The sequence below is a fragment of the Amblyomma americanum genome, chromosome 5 (assembly GCF_052857255.1).
Source record: "Amblyomma americanum isolate KBUSLIRL-KWMA chromosome 5, ASM5285725v1, whole genome shotgun sequence".
NCBI classification, from domain to species: domain Eukaryota; kingdom Metazoa; phylum Arthropoda; class Arachnida; order Ixodida; family Ixodidae; genus Amblyomma; species Amblyomma americanum.
In genome coordinates, this window is record NC_135501.1 from 122,402,989 (window position 1) to 122,430,279 (window position 27,291).

General features: G+C 48.5%; 1 protein-coding gene and 2 non-coding genes across 6 annotated transcripts in view; 1 reads left to right on the forward strand and 2 right to left on the reverse strand.

The window, feature by feature from the left end:
* The first annotated feature begins 2,208 nt into the window (after positions 1–2,208).
* The window catches only part of LOC144132660 (organic cation transporter protein-like), a 49,428-nt gene continuing 24,345 nt past the window's right edge, over positions 2,209–27,291 (forward strand). For 2 of the 4 annotated variants that reach the window (XM_077665238.1, XM_077665241.1), the window contains exons 1-6: positions 9,217–9,732; positions 10,525–10,628; positions 11,162–11,316; positions 13,681–13,849; positions 19,930–20,077; positions 22,658–22,743. In XM_077665238.1, the coding sequence (XP_077521364.1) occupies positions 9,307–9,732; positions 10,525–10,628; positions 11,162–11,316; positions 13,681–13,849; positions 19,930–20,077; positions 22,658–22,743 (1,088 nt within the window). In that variant the 5' untranslated portion in view covers positions 9,217–9,306. Of the gene's footprint in view, positions 2,263–9,216; positions 9,733–10,524; positions 10,629–11,161; positions 11,317–13,680; positions 13,850–19,929; positions 20,078–22,657; positions 22,744–27,291 lie in introns of those variants that run through there. The other 2 variants (XM_077665240.1, XM_077665239.1) reach the window with 2 other exon arrangements.
* Positions 5,418–5,489, reverse strand: TRNAS-ACU (transfer RNA serine (anticodon ACU)). The gene has a single exon. It is a non-coding gene; the product is annotated as a tRNA-Ser (tRNA).
* TRNAT-GGU (transfer RNA threonine (anticodon GGU)) lies at positions 9,063–9,136 on the reverse strand. Its single transcript has one exon. It is a non-coding gene; the product is annotated as a tRNA-Thr (tRNA).

A 27,291-nucleotide genomic window follows, 5' to 3' on the forward strand; every position in this document is an offset into this window, starting at 1 on the left:
TATCGTTGGACACCTGAACCGCGCCGTAAGGGAAGGGTAAACGAGGGAGTGAAGGAAGAAAGGAAGAGAGAGGTGCCGTAGTGGAGGGCTCCGGAATAATTTCGACCACCTTGGGATCTTTAACGTGCACTGACATCGCACAGCACACGGGCGCCTTAGCGTTTTTCCTCCATAAAAGCGCAGCCGCCGCGGTCGGGTTTGAACCCGGGAACTCCGGATCAGTAGTCGAGCGCCCTAACCACTGAGCCACCGCGGCGGGGTAGGAATGGAACCAAACGACTTGATTTCCACACGTCCGGAACTGTACCCGCGCACCATGATGAGTTGAAGTGGTCTAAAAGAACACGTCTAGCCTCCTGACCAAGGTTTGCAACAGCAGAGTATGTTAGTCCATCGGGCCCCGGCGATGAGGACCGTCTGCAACCGGCCATGGCGCCGTCTAGTTCTCCAATGGAGAAAATAAGGTCCATTCGCGAATCTGTAGATCTAGGCACTTCGCAGCAATTCAGAGTTGTGGATGGGTTCCTGGAACCTGCTTTTCTTGCGCAAAAGTCTTCACCAATCTCCGCTTCGCTATGTCCTTGTTGAAGTGCAAGAGACTTGAATGGTTGGAGCTGCTGAGGAGATGTACGTAGACCACGCACAACACTCCAAATGCGTGAGAAGCTTTCGAGGATCCAGTGATTCACAGAATGCCTTCCAACGATCAGCCTGCAAGATTTGAATTATGCGCTGGATTTTCTTCTGCGTGCGCCTTGCATCCCTTAAGTCGAGCAGCAACTTTGTGCGCCGCATCTTCTCTCTGCTCTTCGTCGAAGTGATCGAAGGCGCTGCAGCTCCACACCGAAGTCTGTGAACTTTGGAATTGGAGTGAAGAAGGATCTCGCGTGTTTCGTAGCCTCCTTGATGCGCTCTTCAATACCTGTTGTAATATCTTCTCTGCACGCGTCTTCCATAAGGGTTTTAAACATAGGCTAGTCCATGCGTTGCAAAAGTTTGAATCCAGCGAGATCAAGAACAATAATATATGTGGGGATGTGGTCACTTCCATGTGGTTCTACATCGGCCAACCACCGGGCGCGTCTCACAAGGCACCGAGACACAAACGCCAAGTCCAGACAACTGCTGTAAGACAGCCCACGAATGTACGTTGCAGAACCGTCGTTAAGGCATTGTAGGTCGTAGTCAGAGGCGAAACAGACAAGACTTCTTCCCTTCGAATTCATCCGGATGCCTCCCCACATTACTTAATGTGCATTAAAGTCGCCAGTGACGATCCAAGGCCCAGCTGTTGCAGCCAGCAAGTCCCTGAGTCTGTCGGCGTCAAATCGTGTTGTTGGAGATAAATACGCGCCCACAAGCGTAAATATCGGGGTGCGCCTTTTCACCGTTAGGCAGACGTACTGGCTATGGTTGTGAGGGGGAACCGTATGATGCACATAAGTAAGTCCCTTTCGGATGTAGACGATTACCTTGCTGTTTCCCCTGTGCTTGGAGGATGCAAACGCTTCATAGTCAGAAATTCGGATGGGATTTTGTAAATTGGTCTCACAAGTCACAAGGATTGGAAATCTGTATTTATAAACATATTCGCGAATGTCCGAAATGTGTACTGGAAATGATACAATGAAGTTGTTCCAACCGTCAGCAACCGCCAAGTTATAATGCTTCGTGCGCTGCCAAGAAATTTGGGACGGCCGATAATTTGAAAAATTTCGACATATGCTTCAACTCAAATTCACGTATTCCACTTTTCGCATCATAAGAGATCTTCTTTAGGAGTCTGCTGTACGCGTTCAAAGTGCACTATAAACGATCACGAAAGACGATGGTCCTTTCATATAGTAACTTTCCTTGCAACACACGGACAGTGTAAAATGCCCCGCACATTCCGCCCCTGCGTCTTCAAAGTGAAAATATAAAAGTACTGCTCTCGGCAACAAGACAAACCCCCAGTTAATCAATGCCTGTGCAGTGCTGCTGTCGGAGGCAGTGTGCTCAGCAGTTCATCGGATGACGCAGTGATTGTGGATTCTTGGCAAACTGACTCGCGATGTTAGGACAGTAACTGCCAGCAAATGAGAAGATCTGTGAGGGCACGCGTCTTCCCTTGCCCCGAGCCCGCTGGCGTGTCGCTATAATCGCGATCGGCAAGCGGAAGCCGCCCGCGGTGGCTATCAGCATCTCATTCTCGTTTACGACGTGTCGGGAACATATGAGACCCATTCGCTTCAGTGGCACTCCAGAAGGGGACACGCACGGGTGAGTGGACAACTGTTACCCTCTTGACACGCACCGATGAAACTGCAACGCTTCGATGAATCGCGGCCTCGTTAGAAACATTTCACACCCCGCGGAAAGAATTCCTGCAGTGGGCTACAATCAGGGTTTGGTCTGTCTTGTCTGTTGCTGCCAGGAAGAAAGAAAGGAAAGTGCACAGGCCTGCTCACTGGCTCAAGCCGAGCCACAATCGCTACCACGTGCAGATAGTAGGAGAGTTGAAAGATGGGATAGAAAGACAGGATAGTAAAGACGCGCTAAAGACAAGGCCGATCCCGGAGGTAGTGCAGTACCTGGCCAACCGGTGGCGGGAGTGAAGCATCCTTCAAACTCTCCGCCACATTTCCAAAAATAGGTCCAACTTGGACCCGTAACAGATACTCTGCGGGTCCGGAGGGTTTGGACTGTACGGCTTAAAACGGGGGGGGGGGGGGGGGGGGGGAAGCCGATAAAAGTGCGCCGAATTTACTTTCCGAAATTCGGTTTTAGCAGAAAAAAAGTGAGTATTTTTGCTTGCAGAGCATAGCTAGCTGGCTGCTCAGTGCAGGTTACACCCACTTAAAGTTGAAAATTATCCAAGTAGGGAACCCAAGGGCATGATGCGACGATGGTATTGAAGGGTAAGCAGCGCAGTTGTGCGATTTGAGGTATTGCTCCGTTAGCTTAAATGCCTCTGCAGATCGGGAAGTATCATCACCTCGCTGTCTTCTAGATAAGCACTGTTTCTTAGCTATCATCACCTGTTTAGAGTAGTTAGTCGGTTAATGAGATTAGTCAGATGCATGTAAGAGATTGACACGAAACCGTAAATGGGCGTCACGAAAAGAAAAGAAAAAGCGGTGGCTCGGTGGTTAGGGCGCTCGGCTACTGAGCTGGAGTTCCCGGGTTCCAGCCCGGCCGCGGCGGCCGGGCTCGTAGCCTTATCGTCATAGGCTTTCAGGCTATGAAGATTTTGAAAAGTACAATAACACATCTAGGAGAAACGAACAACTTTGTCGAAAGCAAGTTGAAAGTAGTTGAATTGAGTAAATATGCACACAAACTAAAGTTCGAACACTTGGACTATCACTGAGAGAGATAAGCACACAGCTTTTGCCGCTCTTTCACTGGTTATCTCGGTGCTGTGAGTCCAATTAAACTCTCAACTTGAAATAAATTTTCCCGGACATGAGATAAGGCTCCTGTCCCCCAGATACCTGTAAGTTGCGAGCTTTACTTGGATACATAATTAGGCAGGAAGTGGTGAAAATGTGCGCTGAAAATTTTCAGCATTTATTTAGATGTGTACAATTTGGAGGCATTACTTGAAAACCAAAAGCAGTTGTATAGGTTCCATAAAAAAGAAGAAATGTGCCACTACACTGCCGATGCCTACGATACTACCTACCAGTTGCACTGGCAAAAAAAAAACGCTCTACGCGTTGTCCGCGAAGCGACGCGCACAAGAGAAGATCCAGATCATGAAGCCACTTGAAAAGCCGAACCTTTCGTCACGTGCATTGCATAATACAGGTACTAGCTACTGAGCCAGATTTTCATATTTACTGCTCTGCATTTCATTCATTTTGATCTTGTTAGATTTCTTACAGTAAATTTGGTAGTAGTAGTAACAGGGTAGTTAGCATCATTACCTGCCACAGACCTCCGCATTAACAAAAAAAAATGCTGGGAGTTCACTGAAGAAACTTGCGTAAAACCATAAACAAAGTTCCACCACTGCATCAAAAAAAAAAGAAGTCCTTGACGCACCCTGTTTGTCCCTTTGCGGCTAACAGCGGGAGATACCGCAAAGATGGGGGGGGGGGGGGGGTCCAAGCGGGTGACAGAAAAGGGGTTGGCCTTGCCGACAGGTGATAACGCCAGCGACGTGGAATAAACCGCTCGCGTGGTCGTCGGAAGCACACTCTGCGAGCATAGGAGCGGCGTATACTGCTTCTCTGTTTTCTCTACAGGCCTTGCACCTCATGCGGTGTTAATTGATTTATGGGGTTTAACGTCCAAATGCGATTTAGGCTATGAGGGACGCCTCATCCGGTGTACAGGCAGTGATGAAGCAAGAGCGATTTAAGCATCATTTTCTTCCTGCCGCAGTTTAAGGGAAAAAGTGAAGCCGATTTTTTTTTATTTACAATAATGTAAGCACTTGGTGGGCTGTTACAGGGTGGGAAGAAAATACAAAAGAAAGGCACCTTACAACGTACGAAGGCACATGATACAGAAGAAATGCACATTAGGAAAAGAAGCGCTATTCCAGTTTTTCCTCGAAATCCTGGGCTCTATTCGTATCGTGGAAAACGTGCGGATCCAGGCTATTAAGTTCAGTAAAGGTTTTCGGGGCGAACGAGTACTTGAACATGTCAATTCTATAGGTGTTTACGGCATAATGGCGAACGCGTGTGGTTAGTACGAGGAGATATTCTTCCTGGTGGTCGGATATACAAAGTAGTGTCTAAATTAGCTTTAGTTTCACAGAGCCTGTAAAGAAACTTGCGAAGGGCTATTTTTCTACGTGTACTTCTTGCGTCAGCGAAGCTATGGGCTCCCCGTTGTCGAATTGGGCAGCTCTAAAGCAGGGACAGCGCTGAGCGAGCCTGGAGAAACAAGGCAGGGAAGCTCTCTCTGCAGACAAGTGGCGATGTGAGCAACCACAACGGCACTGAACCGAACGGGGAATGGAAAAAAACGTTGCTTCGTTGGTTCGAGAGCAAGTTTGCGCACCTGGACTACAACGTTTGGGCTCCCATAAACCAAGTGTGAAATCTAATGCGAACAACTGCGGCCATAGAAATAGCGGCCTTTCTCTAGTGTAGTGCTGTGATTACGCTGGCGGAGTCATTGGAAATACTTTTTCAGTGTTGTTCTTTAATAAAGCGAAAAGCTTCAATACGCTTGGTAAAGTAATAATAATAATAATTGGTTTTTTGGGGAAAGTAAATGGCGCAGTACCTGTCTCATATATCGTTGGACACCCGAACCGCGCCGCAAGGAAATGGATTAAGGAGGGAGTGAAAGAAGAAAGGAAGAGGTGCCGTAGTGGAGGGCTCCGGAATAATTTCGACCACCTGGGGATCTTTAACGTGCACTGACATCGCACAGCACACGGGCGCCTTAGCGTTTTTCCTCCATAAAAACGCAGCCGCCGCGGTCGGGTTCGAACCCGGGAACTCCGGATCAGTAGTCCAGCACCCTACCCACTGGGTCACCGCGGCGGGTCACTTGGTAAAGCAGTCATCGCGTAGGCCGGAGAATGACCTTGAACGACCTTCAGCCCAACCACGTTTATCCCTTCTTCACGGCGCGGTTCGGGTGCCCAGCGATACATGTGAGACAGTTACTGTACCATTTCCTTTCCTCAAAACCAATTTTCAAAACCAATCAATTTTCTCTTCGAAAGCAACGGAAAGGAGCATAACTGGCCCCCTAGGACAATGGACGCCTGTCGCTCTTTAACCGGCGTGGCTGTAGTGACAGATGTGCACTGCGTGCGTTTGCATTGACATCGTTGTGGCAGAAACGCGGCACTGAAGCTATAGGCCGTCGGCGGTCATTGTGTTCATTGGCGTTGGCGTTCACAACGTTCTAGACTCCGATGATTTTGAGGAAAGGAAGGCACATAACTGTCTCTCTGGGACAGTCGACGAAAAAAATTGGAAAATTGGTTGTTGGGTAAAGGAAATGGCGCAGTATCTGTATCACATCTCGGCCGACATTCGAACCGCGCCGTAAGGGAAGGGTAGAGCAGGACCAAGAGAAGAAAGAGGTGCCTTAGTGGAGGGATCCGGAATACTTTAGACCACCTGGGGATCTTTGACGTGCACTGGCATCTCACAGCACACGGGCGCCTTTCGGGTACTCCGGCACAGTAGCCGATCGCCCTACCCACTGAGTTGCCGCGGCGGGTAGTGGATGCTTCAATCGCGCTTTGACGCACATGGCAGTGGAGACAGAGATGTGGGCTGCATGCATTAGCGCTGAGAGCGTTGCGGCAGACACGCGGCACAGCAGCAATAGTCTGCAGCGATAATGCATTAACCTCTTGCGATCAACCATTAATTTTACTGCCACCTGCCAGTGTGCCAGGGTGGGAGCGCTGCCTTTCCAGTGTGCGGAACGCACTCAGCGTTACAGACGCCAAGCCACGTCTACTTAACCCATACACTACAGCTTTCGCTCTCTAACCAGTTAAACCCCAGCTAATTTGTTTTTCAACAGCCACAGAAATGGCGCAGCATTCAGCCCTGAAAACGGATGCGCACTAAGGCGACCTTACGGTTTTCTCCAATTTGTCTTGTATTAGAGCACTTCCGACATTACGCGCTGTTTTAGAACCATCTGTGGAAAAGGCTATGTAATCAGTATTTTTTGTTTAGCGCCAAAAACTGTAATATGTGTTCATGTGGGGTTTGCTTTTTCTGAAAGCGAGTATCATATCATATACAGATGGGAAGCTGTACCAAGGTGGCAGAGGATCAGGTCTGTGGGAAATGTTGGGCAGTGAGTCTAGTTTCTTGGAGAAGAACCAACTAGCCCCACAAAGGTGTTTTGTTAAGTGAGTGTAGTGTTCCATATTCCTGGCATTTTTCATCGATGCGGAGTTCAAAAGCCTAATCAACTGGACTTTATTTTTTAATAGTGTTTTGGAAGTGCACTTTGTATTTACGGAGTAACAGATACGTTTCGAGTGAACTTATTTTCAGTATAGATCCGCTTATGAGCATTGTTCTGCCTGCTAGGGATGGTTCACTTTCCGACCAAAATCAAATCGTAAAACAATAAAGCTATCCACAGGTTCATCCACTCCTTCGAGGGATCTGACGTCGCCCTCCTAGAGAAGGCCCGAGCAAAATGTTTCGGCGCTCACAACCCCTCGCGATACCAAGGAACGTATAGGGGAGCCGAAAACCAGAGACTCGACCGCCCCGTAACTGTGGAAGAAGTTTACGCGTTCATAAGGTACCCGACCAGAAACACGGTAGCACTAGCGGACAGAGTCGACAACGCCCTGATCCGCAACCTGAGCGACGACCTCATGCAAGAGCTCGCAGACTTTCTTAACAAACACTGGGGGGCGGTCCGGAATACTGGAAACATGCCGACGTAATAATGATACCCGAACCTGGTAAAAAGCTCCAAATTGAAAAATCTCAGTCCCATCTCGCTGACGTCGTGCCTTAGCAAGCTTTACGAGCTGGCGATGACGCTAAGACTGCAATTTTACATGAAAGATAACTACCGTCTACCCCATACCATATTCGGCTTCAGAGCAAAACTCTCGACGCAGGTCGTGCTCCTCCAAATATAAGCTGTATTCCGAAACGTACCCCGAACTGGTGAAAATGTCATAATGGCCCTGGACATCAAGGGGGGGATTTGATAACGTCAGCCACGAAGCGATCCTACCGGGCCTAGACGACACGGACTGCGGGCGCAGAATAAACGGCTACGTCAAGGCTTTCCTGTCCGATAGAACTGCAACCATCGGCATGAGATACCTTCGATCGGACAAAATTCACGCGCCAAATAAGGGAAAACCCCAGGGGTCAGTCATATCACCCATACTGTTCAACATGGCTATGATAGGCCTAGCTGGAAAACTCGAGAACATCGAAGACACAAGCACGCCATGTACGCCGACATTACAGTCTGGGCGAACACGGGCTCCCTCAAGGAGAAGGAAGACAGGCTACAGGAAGCGGCCTCCTGTGTAAAGCAATACGTCGGAGAAAGAAGGTTGGCATGCTCGACCGCGAAATTGGAACTGCTGCGAGTCTGGAGAGGCAGCAAAACTGGACAGTCCCAACTAGTGAGGACCAGAAACTTAAGGTCTAAGTGCAAGGAACGCTTATACCGGAAAAGACAATACTATTCTTGGGCATATGGGTTCAATACAACCAACGCAGTACTCACAGTTTCACTCTGTTCAAAGCAACAATGCTACAAGTCGCACACATGATCGCCTGCATCACCAACAGGCGACATGGCATGCGCGATGAGGACACACTAATACTGGTCAGAAACCTGGTAGTCAGCCGAATCACGTACAGCCTGCCCTATCAGTTCCTCAACAAGAGCGAAACACAACAAGCGGATGCCCTGCTACGCAAATCGTGTAAGACACGGCTCCGGCTAGCGCGCAACACGTCTAACGAAAAGCTCATTTATGTCGCTATTTAATTTATTGTTAGCTTTATTAGTCTTTCGCGTGATGATACGCTGGAGGAGGTACATGCAACGTGGAGGTCATCTACATAGACGGAATACATAATAGATTTTGTGTTAGGTTTTATTGCATGGCGTGGCGAATTCAAGAATAAATACGTGCGCATTTGTGAATATTGTCACATTTTGCAAAAAAATTCATAGCTTATTTAGAAGTCCTGTTTCGGTGCATTCTCCCCTTAAGGAAAGCTAGGGTGTAAGCGTATGTTCTAGTAATAAAACTGTGACAAATGCTTTTTTCTAAGTTTCGAAAGTTTAGCGCATGGCAATAATATGTCGTTTACGGTGACCACTTTTCTGCACTGTTCGTGTGTAAGTTTCTCGTGTTTTATGAAAATAAAGGTATGTGTAAGTAAGGTGCGTGTGCAATGCGAAGATGAAATCACGTCCATGAAACTTTCTTGGTGTAGGGTCATGGCTTCCACTTTTCTAGGACAAGTTTTAGCACTTTGAGCTTGTTATAAGGGAGTAATTACACATTTGCATCCACCCGAGCGCTGCCATACGGCTACAAAGGAAAGCTATACAGCTTTCTAAGAAACTTCGCAGTTAACGAAAAATTCGTCCCGGTCCGGGGTTCGAACCCCGGACCACCGCTTCACCGGAGCAGTCGCTCTACCAACTGAGCTAACCGGGATGGCAAGGTTATGGTATGGCGAGAGCGAATTGATCAATAAGTAGAAAAGGGAACAGTGTGTGTCAAATGTTTGGGGATCCCCGAAGGTGGAGTAGATTTGTAATAATATGTGGTTTACGGTGACTTGTTGCTTGGTAAATTATTTCCTTTAGTTTGCTCCTTCCGTCTTGATGCCGGTGAAGCATCCCAAGATTTCCGCTTCTTCCCGGGCGTGCATCATCACAGGGCAAGACATGGCTCCTACCACAGTGGACGCCGTCCTGGACAACCTGTCCCGTATCCATGTTCCCATTTTTGTGTTCGCCTTCGTACGAGGCCTGCCTGTAACGTGGAATCTGATGATGCCAGTGTTCGTGGCGCCGTCAGGCGTCGGTTTTTGGTGCGCTTACGATCTGGAGAGAGCGACCAACTGGACTTCGACACCTACCGGCCATCTGTGGGACAACGCTAGCTTCAGCACAGGAACCAACGACACGGATCAGTGCTGCCACTCTGCAGCAGTTGAAAACAGCCAGAATAAGAGCATCAGCGTTTTGCAGCCGTGTGTGTCCTGGGTGTACGACCAGAGCATTTATGGCAAAACGGTAACCGAAGAGGTACGCGGCTTGCGCATTTTTAGGCAATGAAAAATGCATAGAGAAAGCAAGTTGCTTTGGGAAGGTTATGTTTCTATGCAGAAAATTTTGAGCATAACCTAATATTGCCTAATGATGGGGGTCATTTCGAAAATGCTTTGCATGATGGGGCAAGAAAAGTACTCGGAGTGAGACGATCGTTCGAGGTGTCAACTGATTAATTTGTTCCTTTTGTGTAAGCGTCAGCTCTAAATTTACCAATGAATTACCATAGCGCACCTTCCCTGGCAGTTACGTTTGATGAAATGTCACGTTCTTAATTGCTGTCTTTCACAAAACTGCTTAAACGACGTGGCCTAATGTCACTATTCTTTGCAAATATCTTGCAAATACCACTATTCTTTAAATTGGCACATTACAGAGAGAAAAAAAGATCGCTGAAAACACTGCTTTGAAACTGGGCCACTAACTGGCAGCTTTATGAGCAGCTCATTGGGCACCTTTAACATATCGTGTGCCGTGTTACCGTTACCTAACTACCGAGAGCCCGTCACCTCTGGTAAGCACACGCTGATGGGTCCCGATGCTGTAGGCGCGCGCGCGGTTGGCGGGTACCTGGCGTCATTGCACGCAGTCAAGGTGATTTGCGCATGCGCAATGGCTGCGCGCGAATTGCCTGTACTCCGATGCCGGTAACGGTGACATGGTACACAGTATGCTAAGGGTATCTATTCTGGCGTGCGCAACGCTGCATCTCGCACAGAACATGCGTCCATTTAATAAGGTGTTCTTTGCCACTGCTATTTTTCTCAGTGGAACATGGTATGCGGCAACAGGTGGATGATTTCTTCCGTCCAAAGCATCTTCCTGGCTGGATTGGTTGTCGGAACAGTTGTCTCGTCCCACATTTCGAATTGGTGAGCGCAGAACACTGAATTTCACTATCTTTCCTTGCTTAAAGGCGTTGCTTCAGTTCATTGCTGCGAATGCAGTGCCTTCCACAGGAAAAACGTAGAAGTTTTATAACTGAATAACAATTTATATCGCATTTTCGCCGCAGGACAACAAAAAACAACTGGTAACGCATAATCGCGTCACCTCAACATTGGTAGCAAATCTTCGTTATCAGCTTAAGGTTCACTACTATAGACCCCGTAACATACCGAGCGTTAAACGTCAGCCCCAAGAATCTAGTTGACTAGCTTACAAATTAACATGATTCACCTCTTTTCTAACGTCCGTCGCCAGCGGTATTACTAGGCCGCGAAAGCCATGCACACAGTGCAAAAAGCCTATTTTAAAAATTGGCGGGCTTGGCTGAAACACCCTATACCGGCGCCAATTTATTTAATCCATGATTTCGAAGCAGGATCAGTGTTTCGCATTTTTTGTTATTGTTCACTTGAAAAAAAATGTTCTTTTTTCTGAATTCCTGGTCTCTTGCATGTAGGTTTGGACGCAAATCGACAATAATGGTCGGGCTGCTATTGTCGATCGGCGCGACCGCCTTGACCGCCTTGTCGACCTCGGTCACCATGTACCAAGCATCACGGTTCGTCATGGCCCTGGCAATATCTGGATATTCGGACGCCATTTACACACTCAGTAAGAGCCCTGAGATTCAGCGGTGGCAGCTGATATGCCAGTAGCGGTGGAAACAGTGCCGTCGGATATACTGATGTACTGTAACCACAAATAAGCCTGCATTGGATTAAAAAGGGAGTGAACTGTCGTCTAGCGCACTCCCCTTTAAGGGCAGGGCATGATGCCTAAGTTCAAGAGTATGTTTCCATCGCTATATATATATATATATATATATATATATATATATATATATATATATATATATATATATATATATATATATATATATATATATATATATATATATATATTTAAGAGAAGTGGGCACTTCTACAAAGACACTTTTATTTATCAACGTTTCGACCGCGGTGCGGTCTTCTTCAGGACTGTGGTACCTGGCGTCATTGCACGCAGTCAAGGTGATTTGCGCATGCGCAATGGCTGCGCGCGAATTGCCTGTACTCCGATGCTCACTCTTGGCAACGGAGGTACATTCCAATTGTAAAGCATTGTAACTTGTTCAGTTAGCAATGGAGGGGTTTGAATGCGGCACTTGTGGTCCTGAGGTTAGCAAATGGAAAAGATTGAAGCCTTGGTTAAAATCATCACTCTTCGTAACTGCTAAAACTTCGAAGAGGCCATTTGTTTGCGTTGCTAACCGTAAGTGCTCCGTATTTTTAGTGATAGAAATCTACCCCAGAGCTTGGGCAGCCTACCCTGCGCCTTGAAGAGAGTGGGCGAGAGGAGAGCTTACACCCTTTTCACACCTTTAGTGTTTCGAGTGCAGAGCGGAGAAAGGGGTCTATCCAAAGTGCTCCGCAAAAGGAGAGGTGCACTAGGACCACAGACAGTGTCTTAGAGAATGCACCACAACCACCACCTCCCATCGCTGACTGAAGATCCCGAAAAGGCATATACACTCGTTGAACACAAACTATTTAATTCCCCTGCGGCCTAATAACTGTCCATGGAAGGATACAGCATCGTCAGATCTGTGGTGGTTATCCTGGCACAAAATAAGCGTATTGGACTTGCCCTTGTGCCGAAACCCTGCCTGTGTTTCTTCCAAGTGGGAGATCTCGGCCGCTCGACCACCGGCCCTATTCTCTGTAACTCCACACCGCAATCCTAGAATGTGCCGAGCATTTGCTTCAAAGCGCATCCAGGGGTACTGTCTAGTGCAGCAAAAGTTCTGTTCTCAAATATATAGATTCGAGTTTCTCGCAAGAATCAAGAATAGATATTTGGCTGTTGCCAGGTTATGCTAGTGTTAGTGTTGCGAAGGAAATTAGAAACCGCGCGCTAATGCGAAAAAGGGCGACACACTGAGCTCTAATTCGTGCCACACCTATAACTACCTCACAGCACTAAAGCAAGCGTGCTGCGCCATGTTTTGCTTCCATGAATACACCGTAGCGTTGCCAGTAAACGCCCCCGTATATGCTCGTTTCATTGTGCTTGTCTTTCGTGTCCTCGGCCAGAACGGTGACAGAATGATCTATAACAACTTCTGAGCTAAACCTTTTCCGCTGGTTACGCTTCCTCCTGACTGAGCGACCAAGAGCGCCGTAAACGATTTGGTGGACTACATACTCAAGACGCCACTGTATAAGATGTTCGTCGCTTCTCGGCTCTCGCGCGCTCCTTGCAAAGGCGATCCTGCAGTTGCTTCGCCGCGAAGGAAGCTCTTGCGCGCTGTTATGCAGTCCTGGGGTTCGACCCACGGAACTCTGGGCATGCAGTACTCAGACGTCCGTGGGTCGAACTCCAGGACTACAGAGCAGCGTTGCACGTAATGTAGCAGGTGGCCTGAAGGCCGGCATTTAGCAAGCAGTCACTCTCTGGCTAGAGTTGTCACATGTGGGATTCCGCCAAGGCGTTGGGGCATAAAAATAAAATTAATGAAAAAGATAAAGGTTACCAAAAGAGGGCCGAGACCACCACTTATATTTGTCTTGCATGAGGTACGTTATACCTCCTACTTTGGTTGGGAGGCTACTAGTGCAACTTTGTGAATTCTTTTGGGTTATTCCTTCTGGTTGACGGAAGTAGATGAAGAACTTTTTTTCTCTTTCCGGACAAGTTCTGTTGCTTTAGCACTAAAAAGCGTCGAAGGTCATCGACATGTTTTTATTGAATGCACTGATTGTTCAACCATGGGTTTTTCATGCTGTTCGGCAAAAATGAGCTTCGCAAAACTGCTAGAATATCTAACAACGGGCTCCCGCGCAAGCAATGAGCTCAGAGTCATCACGCAAAGTTTTTCCACTGACTCTCCCTTACGATGCCTACCACGGCACCTTGTGTGCTGATCCCGCTGTTTCCATAAATTTGTGAACGAGTGAACGGTGTGAGCGCTTCAATTTTTTTCTTGGCCACGTATAGTAATGGAGACCGTGTCACCGCGGCACCGCTGCATGCCGGCGATGACGATGGACAACGGCTGGACGACGGGCATGGTGCTGCTTCCGTGGCTCCACTACCTGTCCAAGGAGTGGCGTGCGACCCAGCTCTACGCTGCGCTCCCACTTGTTCCGCTACTGGTTCTCAGCTGGTAGGTGACTGCGCAGGGCATACGGTGCCTCCGTGTGTTATTTTGGATTTAACAGAGCATGTGTAGAAACATCAGAATAGGAGAAAGGAATAGCGAAAACGAAGGCCTGCTTTACAGGGTTGCTGCAGTGCTGACTTGTCGGAAATAAAGTCCAGTACCAAATCTGCACTTCACGGCAATATAACCGAAGGTTATTCGACTGGTGCCCAGAATTTAGTGGGCCGTACTCCTTGTCAGGATTCTTGTGGTCGCCGAATGTCCTCTGCTGAGTAAATAAATTCCCTCCTCAATGATTAGGTGACATTCTTCATATTGACAAAGCTGCGCGAAGTCCAAAAATTAACATTTCTGTATGACCTACAACAGGGAGCAAAACGATGCGTTGTATTCATGGGCTCTGTGGAAACTTTTCTAGGACGTTTATAACACCTTCTCTCCAGCTTATCTCATATGACATTGGACACCTGCATCGCATAGCCAACGTTGCTGGCCAGTATTTATTATTCTAATGAGCACCATTGTAATATTGCATTTTGAGAAATTAAAAGGCAGATTCGTTCAACGAACCATATCATAAAATTCAGTCTTCTAACTCCTGATCAGTAGGGTTTCAGACCTAACTACTCTGCCGAACTTGTTCTAATTGAACTCACTGATTTCACTAGACAGTCACTCGATAACGGCCGTTTTGCCGGAGCAGTATTTCTTGATTTGACTGGAGATTTTGACACATTTAACAATATTATTATGTTCCAAAAACTGGAACCGTTGGGACATTGTAGCACTATTTCGAGTTTAGTACGCAGTTACCTTGTTCATAGAGTTCAGGTGGTTCACTTTGCAAACACTATTTCTAACTCAGCCGTTATCAATCGTGGTGTGCCCGAGGGTTCTATTCTAAGGCCACTCCTTTTCCTTATTTATATTGTCACGTGCCTAACGCGCCGCGCGGCCTCCACGCTTAGTCGAAACGACGACAAAGCGGTGGTTGGCTCTCGAAGCGCTCTGGCTCTGTGACCTGGACCCTGGCTATCTAATTAAAAGCTCTCAGTCTTGTGTTCTCTGGCGCACTCACTCTCTGGCGCACTCCGGACCAACGCCCGCTCTGCTACCACTGTGGTGAAGCCGGCTATTTCTACCGGCAGTGCCCATATCGCGAAATGGGTCTCCGCGGAATTTCTCTGGACAGTCCCCGTCCACGACATGGAGAGCACCTTCAGGACATCGCCGAGTATGTCGCCCGCCAGCGTAGTTGCCTGCCTCCTCCCCGCCGCCCATCTCCGCGCCGCGAGTCACGCTCGCTTTCTTCACGCCGGTCTTCGCCTTCTGAGTCCCGTTATGCCTCGGCACAACGTGGTTCCTCGAGCCCTCATCAGGAAAACTAGCTCGATCCGGCGACCTTTGGAGGCGAGGCCGCCGAACGCCGATCCGCCGCACCGACTGACCCACCCCGACGTCGAACGCCGCATCGCCGCAGTTTTCCTTCCACAGTGATTTTAAAGTCCTCAACCTGCTTGAGCCTGTTTCTTTTTGGGTTGTATACCAGAAGCTCAGATTTCTCTGGTGAACATGCCAGTCCTCTTTGTGCTGCATACTCTACCACAGTGTCTGCTGCCTTCCTCGTCGACACTAAAGAGGCCAGCGCGTTGGTCGATACGGGCGCAGATTACTCCATCCTTAGCGGACGGCTTGCGACTGCCACAATGTGCAAAGGGATGGTGGAGAGATTTAACGGCACACTCAAGCAGATGCTCCGGAAGCTCAATCAGGAGCAGCCCAAAACTTGGGATCATTATATCGCTCCACTTCTGTTCGCATACAGAGAGGTACCGCAGGCCAGTCTCGAGTTTTCTCCGTTTGAGTTGATATTTTGACGACATGTGCGAGGACCGCTCGCAGTCCTCAAGAGCTCACGGACAAGGGAAGAGCTGGGTGAAGACACGAAGACGACATATGGTTACGTTCCCAGTCTAAGAGAACGTCTCTAGCAAACTGTTAGAGCGGCACATAAAAATTTTTATGGTGCCCAGCAGTCTCAGAAGAGGTACTATGACAGGAACTGCAAGAAGCGGCAGTCAAGGTTTGGAGACCGTGCCCTCATTCTTTTTCAAGTAGCCACAATAAACTCCTGATGCAGTGGAAAGGTCTGTTTATGGTTTGAGGAAAAGAGAACGACATGGACTATTGCATCGACTTGGGCCACACTAAGAAGCTATTCCACATCAATATGCTCAAACGGTACGAAGAGCGTGCGTCCCAAGGGACTGCAGGCGTCATCTTTCGTTGTAATGGAAGAAATTGACATGATCGGAAAACGTAGGTGCTGATTGCATGAGTGGTTTATGAACTGCCGGAGGGTGATACCCGGTGTACAGTGCTACTGTCCGATGTTTGCAATAGTGACCTGTGCAAATGCAGTGTGGTAGTGTTTGTGGGTTATTTTTCCTTTTTCCTTCGTTCTCCGGTTATGGGTTGTCCAGTGTGCGCATTTTCACCTTCATGGTACAGACATGTTTAAGGTTTGTGTCTGATATCTTGTACTGTTTTTATTTTCCATTTTACCAGATGTATAAGGTTTGACCCCGTGTTCCCTCTATGTGCGTTTCCATGTGCCCCCATGTGTAACTGTGCAAAGTGCCTTCGGTGACTTCGGCGGCGTCTGACATGTCCGTTTTCCACATGAACATAAGTTTTTTGTGCACCGACGGCAGTTTTTTTCTGCGAATCAACTTTTTCAGGGGGGGGGGGGGGGGAGGGGGGACATACGTGAGGTGCACAAAAGATCATAGGAGGATTTTTGAACGCGGTGCGTCGACAGTCGTGCATCGGACAGCAGAGTGCTGCGCGTGCCAGCCTAGTGTTGCGCGTGTGCGCGTGCGAAGGGTGTGTGCGAGGCGACGGCGACAAAGAGCGTGGCGAGCACGAGGTTCGCAGAGCTGACGTGGCAGAAAGCCGAGGTGTAAAGGAAGACAGCGCATCGGAGGTCGGGTCGTTCAAGCGTGGAGGTGGCAGCCGTCGGACGTTGGGTCCGTGCTGACGTGGACCTCGCTTGAATCACCGACTCAAGCCTGCGTTCTTTGCCGGCGTGGAGGTGGCAGCCGATGGACTGAGGGTCCGTGCTGCCGAAAGGCACTCTTTGATAGCCTGTTGAGTGCCTGTTTTAAGCCTCCGTTGTTTCGGTACGCTGTCGACGGGTCCTGGCTACGCTTATCCTGCCGCTGCCAAGTTCTTCGGGCTGTTGACGGAAGACCATCGGCGTCTTCCTGCAGTTCTCTCCGCTCCAAATACATCCTCGCTCCCTTCTGCCGCTTCCTTTGACGCAGAGCCAGCGACGCGTCGCAACAACCACCCGCGTATGCCCTGTCTGCAACGCATCCCCGCTTCACCTGGGACGCTCAGTACCGGGTGAACTCTTTCCTTTTCTGTAGTCTAGTACGCTTGTTGAGTGTGAGTTTTTCTTGTAGGCGTGTCCGTTTCTTATTGGCCCCTTTTCCTTTAAATTATAAATATGGCTTCGTTTTGTTTTCTTTGATATCTTTGTTCTCTTGTTTCGTTCGAGCCTGCACGCGATAGTGCTCCCCTTCGGAAAGTCGGGAGCGCGTTACCAATTCGCGACAACGTAGTCAATATGCTAAGTACAAGTGAGGTTATTAGTGATCGAGCCCGATGTACTTATACTGTTTGTAACGTTATAAGTTTTGATAGGATGAATATTTAGGTTTCTTATCTAAAGCGGCGTCTACTGTAGTGAGCAGTACAGCTTTGTGGCCCTTTCTACTATCTAGCAATTTGTTTTGCAGTAATTGATCCGCTAACAAAAAAGAGGTCGAGCATTTATTGAGAACTGCCCTGAAATGTGGTATTTCCTTCTACAGTTCGCAATAAGTCGAAGGCAAAAGCAATGTCAAACCTAGCTTCACCTTGGGGGTCATGCTGTTTAACTGAAAAAATTTACCAGTATGCTTCAGGCAAATTAAAATATCCTGACAGCATAATACGATTATCGGGTTTAACATTCATGCACAAATATTGTTTCAGTTCTCCTAATACGGCAACCGTAGAGTTGAGAGGGGGGTATGATATATCTAAGCGCCTTCCAAGCGGCCAGAAAGAGGGCGGCGGCCGAGTATGAAACGTACAGGCCAGTGTTGATGCCTTACCTACGTAAGGTCTCCCACCAACTCAAGAGCGTGGCTAGCAGGCATGGAGTCCCTCTTTCGTTTTCTGCGCCGAACAAGCTTTCTAAGCTGTACTCCCGCACGTGTGGTTATGGAAGGCATGGCTGCCAAATCAGGCATGGGACAACCTTCGTCCCTTGCACCACCGGAGTCGTGTATGTTTTCCCACTCTCGTGTGGAAAGACGTACTACATCGGGCAAACAGGACGCTGCATAAATGAGCGACTCAGGGAGCTTGCGCTAAATGTAAGGAACAAAGATGCACATTATTAACTGCAGCAATTGTGCGCCACGATTCCAAGAGACGGCGATTCTGGGCAGGAGCAGAAATGACGACGCACGGCTTGCCCTCGAAGCATTTCATATTAAGAAAAAAGCTAAAGGATGTGTCGGCGATACTTTCTTAACACTTTACTCAGCCAAATTGAAGTTTTTGCGCTTGCGTCGTTGTCACTAATCTCAGGTGACTTGAGTTTTTTATTCGCTTGCGCAGGTGTGGCAAAAAATATATGTATGCGTTGGTTTGAAAAGACTAAAGTAGTTGTGATTGTCCTTGTGTTCCTCTTGTGTACGTGGATTGTCTAACGTTTTGCTCTCATCGATCTTCTGTAGTATTAACAAAATGTTTCACCGGATACTTTACACAGATTTTAAAAATACGGTCTGTGACTTAGAAGAGCGCTTTTTTCGGCCGTGTGGTTGCAGCGAGGGAGAAGGTGTGCTCCACCCGCGTATCGTGTTCGCCTTGTGTACCTGCAGAGTGCATAAACCACGTCTTCCCCGGGAATCTTCGCCCTATATAAGAAGTAGCGCTTTAAAACGGGAATCCATAACGGGCTGCAGAGACAAAAGCGTTAACCCCGAGTATGGTTCGGGCCACCACCCTCGCCCTGAAACAGTGAATTTTGCATTTCCTCACCCTCACCTCATCATGTCTTCCCTCCCTCGCCCTCACCTCACCATGTCGTTCCCCCCTTACCCTCGTCCTCGCGAGCGAATTTTCGTCCGCCCATCCTCCCTCACTCTCACCTCATCCAGTGACATCCTCATGAGGTGAGGGTAAGGACGCCCTCATGAGGGTTCACCCTCGTGAGGATGCCCATCTCCGGTCGTACACGTCACTGGCCTCAGAGAGCATGTACATTGGGTTTATAATCTATAGCCCTTCAAAAGAGGCACTATGTGTGTTGCACTTCATGTTCAGGCACCTCCAAAACACTGACTTCTTGACTCATTATATCGAGGAAATGATTATTCAGGTCTAGGACGTAAGAGCACTCCCTGCACAGACTATTAATCACCGTTTAATTTTTTTGAATTTTTATGAGGACATATTTTTGTCCGTTCGTGCGTTTTTCCTCCTCTGTACGTCCTTGCTCTATTCTCTTGCGGGCTTAATTTCTTTTCCGTGCTGCTGCAGCAGTCTAACAGTTGTTTATGCAAAAAAAATAGGCTAGCACTAAATATTCTTGCTTGATCGAACTGACTTCCAACAGTAGTTCTAGCCTGACATTGGTGTACGTACCTGTTGATCCTTGAACCGTTTCCTTCGTTACCCTACCCTGTATGCCTGCTTCAACCATGTGCATTTTTTTTATCCTGTACAGACCACCCGATGATTTTAGCACTAGTTCTGCAGATCACTCGAAACAGATTCCGAAGCGCTGTGTCAAAAGTAATGCTGCCTAAACTGCTTAAAGCTGAGATGGAGATGGTAGTGAAGGGTTGTTTTTCAGCAGCGCAGGGGACAAAGAAAGAGACAAGTGCACACTGCAGACACGTCCTTTGTCCCCTGCGCTGCTGAAAAACAATGTCACACCAACTTACCCAATCTTCTACAGCATCAGGATAATGAACGAGCCACGCAGAATGTTGGGAGAGTACGATTTAACGATCCAGCAGTTTATTGCCAGAGTCTCCCAGGTGGCTGATGGCCACTGGTCGGTTTCCGGCGGCCAAACAAGTGGTTACCAAGTTTGCCAAGCACGGACGTGGTCCGGCACACCTAGTGGACGAAATCATCGAGGAGGCCGAACGGGCAAAGACCGCCGTAAGTGTACGCTGCGGAGCGGACGTAGTGTTCACAGTACATTTAAAGTTTTGCCTCTCCTTATATTCACTGTGTAATTCTCCCCTGTAGTGCTCCGTTTTCAAAACACGAGGCGCCCGTTAAGAAGCGTATGAGAATGTGTGTGGTCGTACCTGCACAAAAAAGTTGATGCTCACACATAAACGAGCAGGAAAAATTAAACAAATTAATGGCGAATACACGCGTCGTTTTGTGGATGACGAGAGCTAGCTATGGGGATAAAAGCACATTTAAAATCAATTTATTCTTCGTCGATACAACTCATGCAGGCTGCTCCGGCCTTCTTGCAAATTTCTTGTCATCGGTGTATCGGAATTCGGCCGCGGCTGCCAGGTGAGCGGGAATGTCTTCTTTCGACGCCCACCACCCTCAAGCCTGGTGCTTGGTCGCGTGTGCTGTTGCAATCTTTCGGACTATGCAACGACGTCGGAATGGGCCGCCTCCCGCTCACAGCTGCATGATGGCAGCCGCTTCAAAAAGCAGGACGCTTGGTGTCGGCCGCCGAGGGTCCCTGCTCAGTCGCTGATCATTCAGGTGTTCGTGGGCGTTCCTTCACCAAGAGTGCATGCGGGAGTATTTGATGGGTTTCGTTCGGAATTCTCAAGACTTACTCGAAAGACAGGAAAGACGTGGTATTGGTCTGGGTAGCGGCTCACCCATCAAATCGTGGGAACGAGGCAGCCCGCTATAAAGCTCGAGGATCTATCGGCCGAGCTTTGGATGCTAACTCGGGCGTCTAATGACAAGAGACGGCCTTAATACATATCGCGAGATCACTCAGCGTTACAGGATATAAAGGCTAATTTTCCCCTCTCCGTATATAAACGTAACCAAAGAACAGGAGGTACTGTGGAGACAACTAACTAAAGCTCTCCGTAACACCGCTGTCCTAAGCCATGTGCACCCGGATAGGTTTAAACCGGAGTACAGTAGCTCTTCAGCTACTGCTGCCCTTTCTTCGATAAAACGTATCAGTTTTCACCGGAAGCTATAACGGAAGCCGATTAAATGTAAGAATGATGAAAATAATGCTAAGATGCGTGAGCGAATGCCCGCAGTGAGTGCAGTTGCCGGATAGCATTTCCTTACCAGTCCTTTCCTTGCAAGTCCAGCCGCTGCTAAACGGCAGTATAGACAAGAGAAGATTAACTCTTCCGATCTAGAGGTTGTCGCCTGGCAGTTGGCTTGTACCAAATAAGAATGCTGGAGTCTGTGTGTACGGAAACAACGTATCACCGCTGTGAGACATCTCCCTTCGATCGAGGTGAATAATGGTGAAGCCTGCTGTGTTCGGCTACTGGAGAGCGACATTATCATCCAAGGAGTCTACGTGGCACCGGGAACGTATGTCATGCAGACGATTGATGTGGTTGCCACGTGTATACCAGCCTGTGGCACGGTTCCACAGTTGTGTGTGACTGAGTGATTTCCACAGGGAATAGGACTCTGTTAGTGTATGAATGAAAAGTTTGGCTTTAATTTAGCTTCGGACCCTCACGTCCACACTACACAATGAAGAACTACTATAGACCTTGTATGCCGAAGAGGCTCTACCAAACCGAAATACTGTATAGACAAAATTGAGACCGCTTTATGCTACAATTCACAGATGATTGGGAAGTTTTCGTCTCTGTCAAGCAAAATTAATAAAAGACGTTTATGGTCTATGGGGGTTTAGCGTCCCAAAGCGACTCAGGCTATGAGGGGCGCCGTAGTGAAGGGCTCCGGAAATTTTGACCACCTGGGGTTCTTTAACGTGCACTGACATCACACAGGACACGGGCATCTAGAATTACACCGCCATTGAAATTCAACCGCCGCAGCCGGGATCGAACAGGCGTCTTTCGTGTCAGCAGCCGAGCACCATAACCGCTGGGCCACCGCGGCAGGGAATAAAAGATGTGTATACCCAATGTCTCTCATTGCTAAACGTAGTGACCACAACAAGCTGAGCCAGGGGAACGTACCTCTCGCTACGTATATCCTGGCATAGCCGAGCTAAGCCGCTGCAATTTTTTCCAGGGGATTGCCGCGCGGCTGGCTTTGCAACGTGAATTTGCTCTGCAGCTCTGGCTAAAGCACCAGAAGACATATTTGGAGCTTTAGCTGAGCACTTCCTTCGTATTGCTGCTATATCGGTGTAGCAAAGAACGAAGATAAAGCGCAAGACGATGTGGGAAATTTGCGAGTTTTTCTTCCGTCTCTTTCACCCGCCGCGGTGGCTCACTGGTTAGGGCGCTCGCCTACTGATCCGGAGTTCCCGGGTTCGAACCCGACTGCGGCGGCTGCGTTGTTATGGAGGCAAAACGCTAAGGCGCCCGTGTGCTGTGCGATGTCAGTGCACGTTAAAGATCCCCAGGTGGTCGAAAGTATTCCGGAGCTCTTCACTACGGCAGCTCTTTCTTTCTTCTTTCACTCACTCCTTTATCTCTTCCCTTACGGCGCGGTTCAGGTGTGCAACGATATACGAGGCAGATACTGCTTCATTTCCTTTCCCCAAAAGCCAATTTTTAATTATTATTATATTCTGTCTTTTTACAGGCTCGCGACGTAGGCAGAGCAAGCGTCGCTGACCTGTTCTCAACGAAAGTCTGGGCCACAAGGACAGCCCTGTTGAGCTTCCAGCAGTAAGTTTGCCCTCCACGTGGAATAACATATTCACGAAGGCCTATCGTTTACAGCGTAGCTGTTAAGGCCATGTTTCCTGCTTATGCGGCGTCTTTGTAGCAGGTGACGTCATAAAAACGCGCCACGCTAATTGCCCAGATGGCCAATCACCGATCGGTCATTGTAGGGGAGCAGCACAACAGCGGCAGCACATAGACAAGACAAGGCTAATAGATATCGTTTTGGCTGTGTTTTCAAATTCCTTTTTAATATCTGTTTGTTTGTTGGCTTTCCCTCTGTGTATCTACCTTCAGTAAACTCATTTGTATTGTCATAGCGCTTGCCTTGTCTATGTCCCGCCACTTTTGCACTGTTCCTCTACAATTAATGCATACTAACCCGTCCAAATATCTGCTTTACTCAGGTATTGGTCCGAGCATATTGACGGCACTTGTGACCTCACAAGTTCCTTCTCTCCATCCTTCCACCCTTGATCCCTTTCCCTCAATGCGTCTGCCGCGCCAAAGGCCCGTCTTATGTGGATTTATATGCATGGATAAGCGACCGTGAGTGACACAACTCCGGGCGGATCCCACACATCATGACTGGCTACTGCAGCGGGCTACTTAACACTCTCATCAAAATGCACCACTACCGAGGGTTACTAAACGCTCTTAATAGCATAGGCATTTCGCAGTGGTCAATCATTTTTTCACCCTTCTGTTGCGCTATTCAAGAGCAGCCTTTATGGATGTTCAGTTGCATCACTCTCTCGGATCCGTCCTAAATCGACTAATGAACTGGGACGCAGAGGTCAAAGGTACACTATATGTCGTCCTTAGAGGTGACACGAGAAATGGTCAAACCGGCTCTTATTAACACGGAGAAAAGTTCACTGCAAAGCATGAGCTCGGCTTCAGGCTCCTCCTCTCGAGCTCGCCGACACTTTTCCCGCTTCGCGGTGAAGCCGACTTTTCTCCACGTTATCAGCCATTTCTCGAGTCCTCCCTAAGCATATGGCACATACTGTACGTTGGTGCTGCCAATACGACGTGGGGAGCGTTGGCTTCATTTCTGCTCCAAGTCTAGAACGTCCTCATCAATCATATGATCGTGTATTATGCCCCGATACTGCCTGGTCCTCTCTCGTATTTCAGATAGGCACGAGTAGTGGCATACAACTAGAGGCTTTCGCGTATGTTTGGGTGTTTCCAAGGCGATCGACCTCAAGCTCGCCTTGCGCTGCAAAGGCTCAGCAGCTTCCATTTCAAGTGCTGCGAACGAGTCAAACTTTGCGGTACATTTTTCGTCTCGTGGCCCGCACAACACGCAGCTGTGTCATAGTTGAGCCAGAGGAAAATAATGTACATAAACTAATTCAATAGCACTGCAAAGAACACCGGCGCTATGGTTTCGTACGGAGACGCTCAAATACCCTCTTTCTTTTGTGATCCCAAGAGCCCTGTTGTCCGTCGAGGGATGAGAAAGCGAAAGGTATTCGCATCTGCCGCTCAACACTTCGCACTAATCAAGATTTACGAGTGGATAGCAACACCATTCATATCCAAGTATATACTGGTGGCTCTTATCTATACAGAGCTTTCCTACTACCGTACTTGTCATTACTGAGCAGAGTGCCCAGAAAGTATGTCAGCTGGCATATACAGCAACTGCTGCGCTTAATGCTGCTTTACTGCCAGCGGGGCTCAAAACAGAAGCATAAAATCCGCGAAATTGGGTGAGCTTCAGTGACTCGCAGGACTCGCAAAAGTCTTTCGATAACGTGACTTCAAGAACGCCGAATACTGCATTGATGTAAATGGCAGTTTGAGAACTTACAAAGGCTCCCAAAACTCAGCATACTGCAGTCTTTAAGTGGATACCTGGAGATTTTCTCATTGTTTTCGAACTCACAAGCTCAAGAAGGGGCAAAAAAAGCCCATAAAAATATACCGTGGGCATTCATTCTATTTGTACACTGTGAAGGGTGCCGTCTTCTAAAATTTATGCAGTCTCCTTGGAGCTATAGGATGTGGTTGGAGCCAAGTTCTAGTTGTTTGCTCGTCCGTTCATTAATTAATGAGTCGTTATTTACTTATTTATTTAGTTCGAGTTGCAGTCGCATTATTTCTTAGCAGATGTTTCGAAACACTCATTCGCCATTTCTGAGAGCTGAGAACACCTTACACGAAGGGCCTTCTTGCGTTGACTTGACCGCACAGAGACCCTGCATTGTGAGTGTGACCAAGACAATGAGTATGTTTTTCACCTGTTAATGGGGGACTTAAAATACAATAAATTTAACGCTTGAATGGTATGAGATTCATCTGGTCTTTGCAAGGCCCGTTATTTAAAGATAAACGGTTACAAAGCAGAAGAAAAAAAATACCGGTGTCTTAGCACTGCTATGCCCAGTATAGGTAGCTAAAGGAATTTTTAACTGACGCAGCCGAACTGATGTCACCCTGTGGGTCTGTCAGTCGTGCCGAACAGACCGGGCAACGACTTCGAGGTCCGTCGAGTTCATTTCCCGAAGCCTACGTTGCTGCCGCAACGAGCAAGGCTACTCTTCTTCCATGGCTTGCAACTGACAGCCGAGCGCATCGCCTCCCGTATTCATTCGGCCCCACGCGCATGCGCAGTAAGGCGCATAGCCAGTCGTGGCGTCAATGCGCAACGGAGGGGGCGAGGCGGTGCAGTCGGCGGCGGCGTAGTTGTGACGTCACGCTCGGCATACATTATAAGTAGAGATGCCTGGGAGGCCTTGCTGCAAGCGAGTCCCCTGCCGAACAGCAACAAGTCATCCGCCTGGCGACGGAAACCGCGAAGAATCACTGCAACTTCGCCTGTCTTTAGTCGCGGAGACCCGGCCCCCGCCCCTTTAGCCTGCGTGCCAGGGGCGGGGAGTAGGGGGCCTCCTACATCGGAGAAAAATAAAGTTCTTCTGTGGAGAAACTCGCGCTTGCGCAGCAGGAGCAGATGGCCAAGATGGGCGAAATCGCTCCGGCTAGCGTACTGTAGCTTTCGCTACAAAACAAAAATCAGCTGCGCAGTAGGAGCAGATGGTCAAGACGGGCTAAATCGCTCCGGCTAGCATAGTGTAGCTTTCGCTACAAAAAAGATTTTGGGGGGTTGGAGGGGGGGACTTTACCTAAATGTGCGGTGAGGCGAAAACCGTTAGCGCAGTGTTGCTGCTTTTTTCTGACGTGTGGTGAAGATGTTGATTAAAGACTACACAATTGTTCAGTCCATGACACTTTCGCTGACGTTCATCAGCGCACGTACGCACGCATGCTTGGCTGTTGGAGACATAGGAGAGCTTTTAGGCAGCATCCTTCCAGATCGGCGTTAAGGAGGCGTCTGGCAAGATTGCCTGGGGAGCGCTCCTCTCGAACGGTGGCGGCGCCACTCAATGACGTCACACGCATGCGCAGTAGGCTGAAGCGCAGGTGCGTTGTCCGCTGGAGCTTTGCGCATGCGCAGTGCACTGTCGTATACTGAGTTCCCATTTACGACATACTACCCCAACCACTAGTATTACTAATTATCTAATATCTAACTTGCGAATTAACCAATTACAAATTAACTAATTACTATTAACTGTGAGGACACTTGCCTGCTTACATGCAGGAATGTGAAAGCATGTGTTCTGAGGAAAGGACGCAGTAGCTCTCAGATCTCGACGTCTCGTGGGCACCTCAACCACGTTTGATTGACAGCTATCGTGTGACAATTTTCTGCGAACAACCCCACATGCTGCCGGTGGGATCCGAACCCATGACCTCCGAATTTCGCGTCCGGTGGTCTACCAACTGAGATACGGCGACAGCGGCCCAGTCTTCTTCTTTCGGTGGTATTAATGTGTACTATAACCGAACCTTGCGAGTGTTCACCAGCGCCATCCTCGTCCATAGCGGCGGACGTAGTACGCCCTGTAATACCTACAGTACCACGTGAAACTTGACCAAATGTTGAGGGCGGAAGCTTTGCGAGAACTTTCTTATGCTCCCTATGGCATCAAGACTGCCAGAACCGAGGCACTGCGCGTAGTGAGCATAAGGGAGTGGGTTTTTTTTGTTGTTCAGGTTAGGGGTGCGGAGGGGTGAAGAGGGAAAATGTAAAGACGATGCGGGTCGCTATAGTGCTGACGATCCACACCCCATGCCACGGGGACAAAGGCTTGTGTGCTTCCCTTTTCTGTAAGGCTTATGTCCGGTATCGGCGACATCACTGCAATGTGCCGCTGCCGGACTCAAGTAGGCACGCGGCAGTTTTGCAGCAGACGACGGTGCTGCAGAATTTATTACATTCCGATTATGATTGCTTATCCTACTGGACTTACTTGTTGTTGTTGCCTGCTGATCCTTACTCCGGTGTTTAGGGCCCTTTGTCCACAGATTCCTCATTTAGTATTACTGAAGAGTGGCATTGTGGGATACTGTACAATATGCTGCGTGGAGTAAAGTGAGCGCTTTTGCTCACATTTACTGAAAGGAGCCGCGAAGCTCACTCTCAGGTGCCAACTTCTCCTTCCGCAGTTGGCAAAATAAAATAAGGCTTAGCATGTT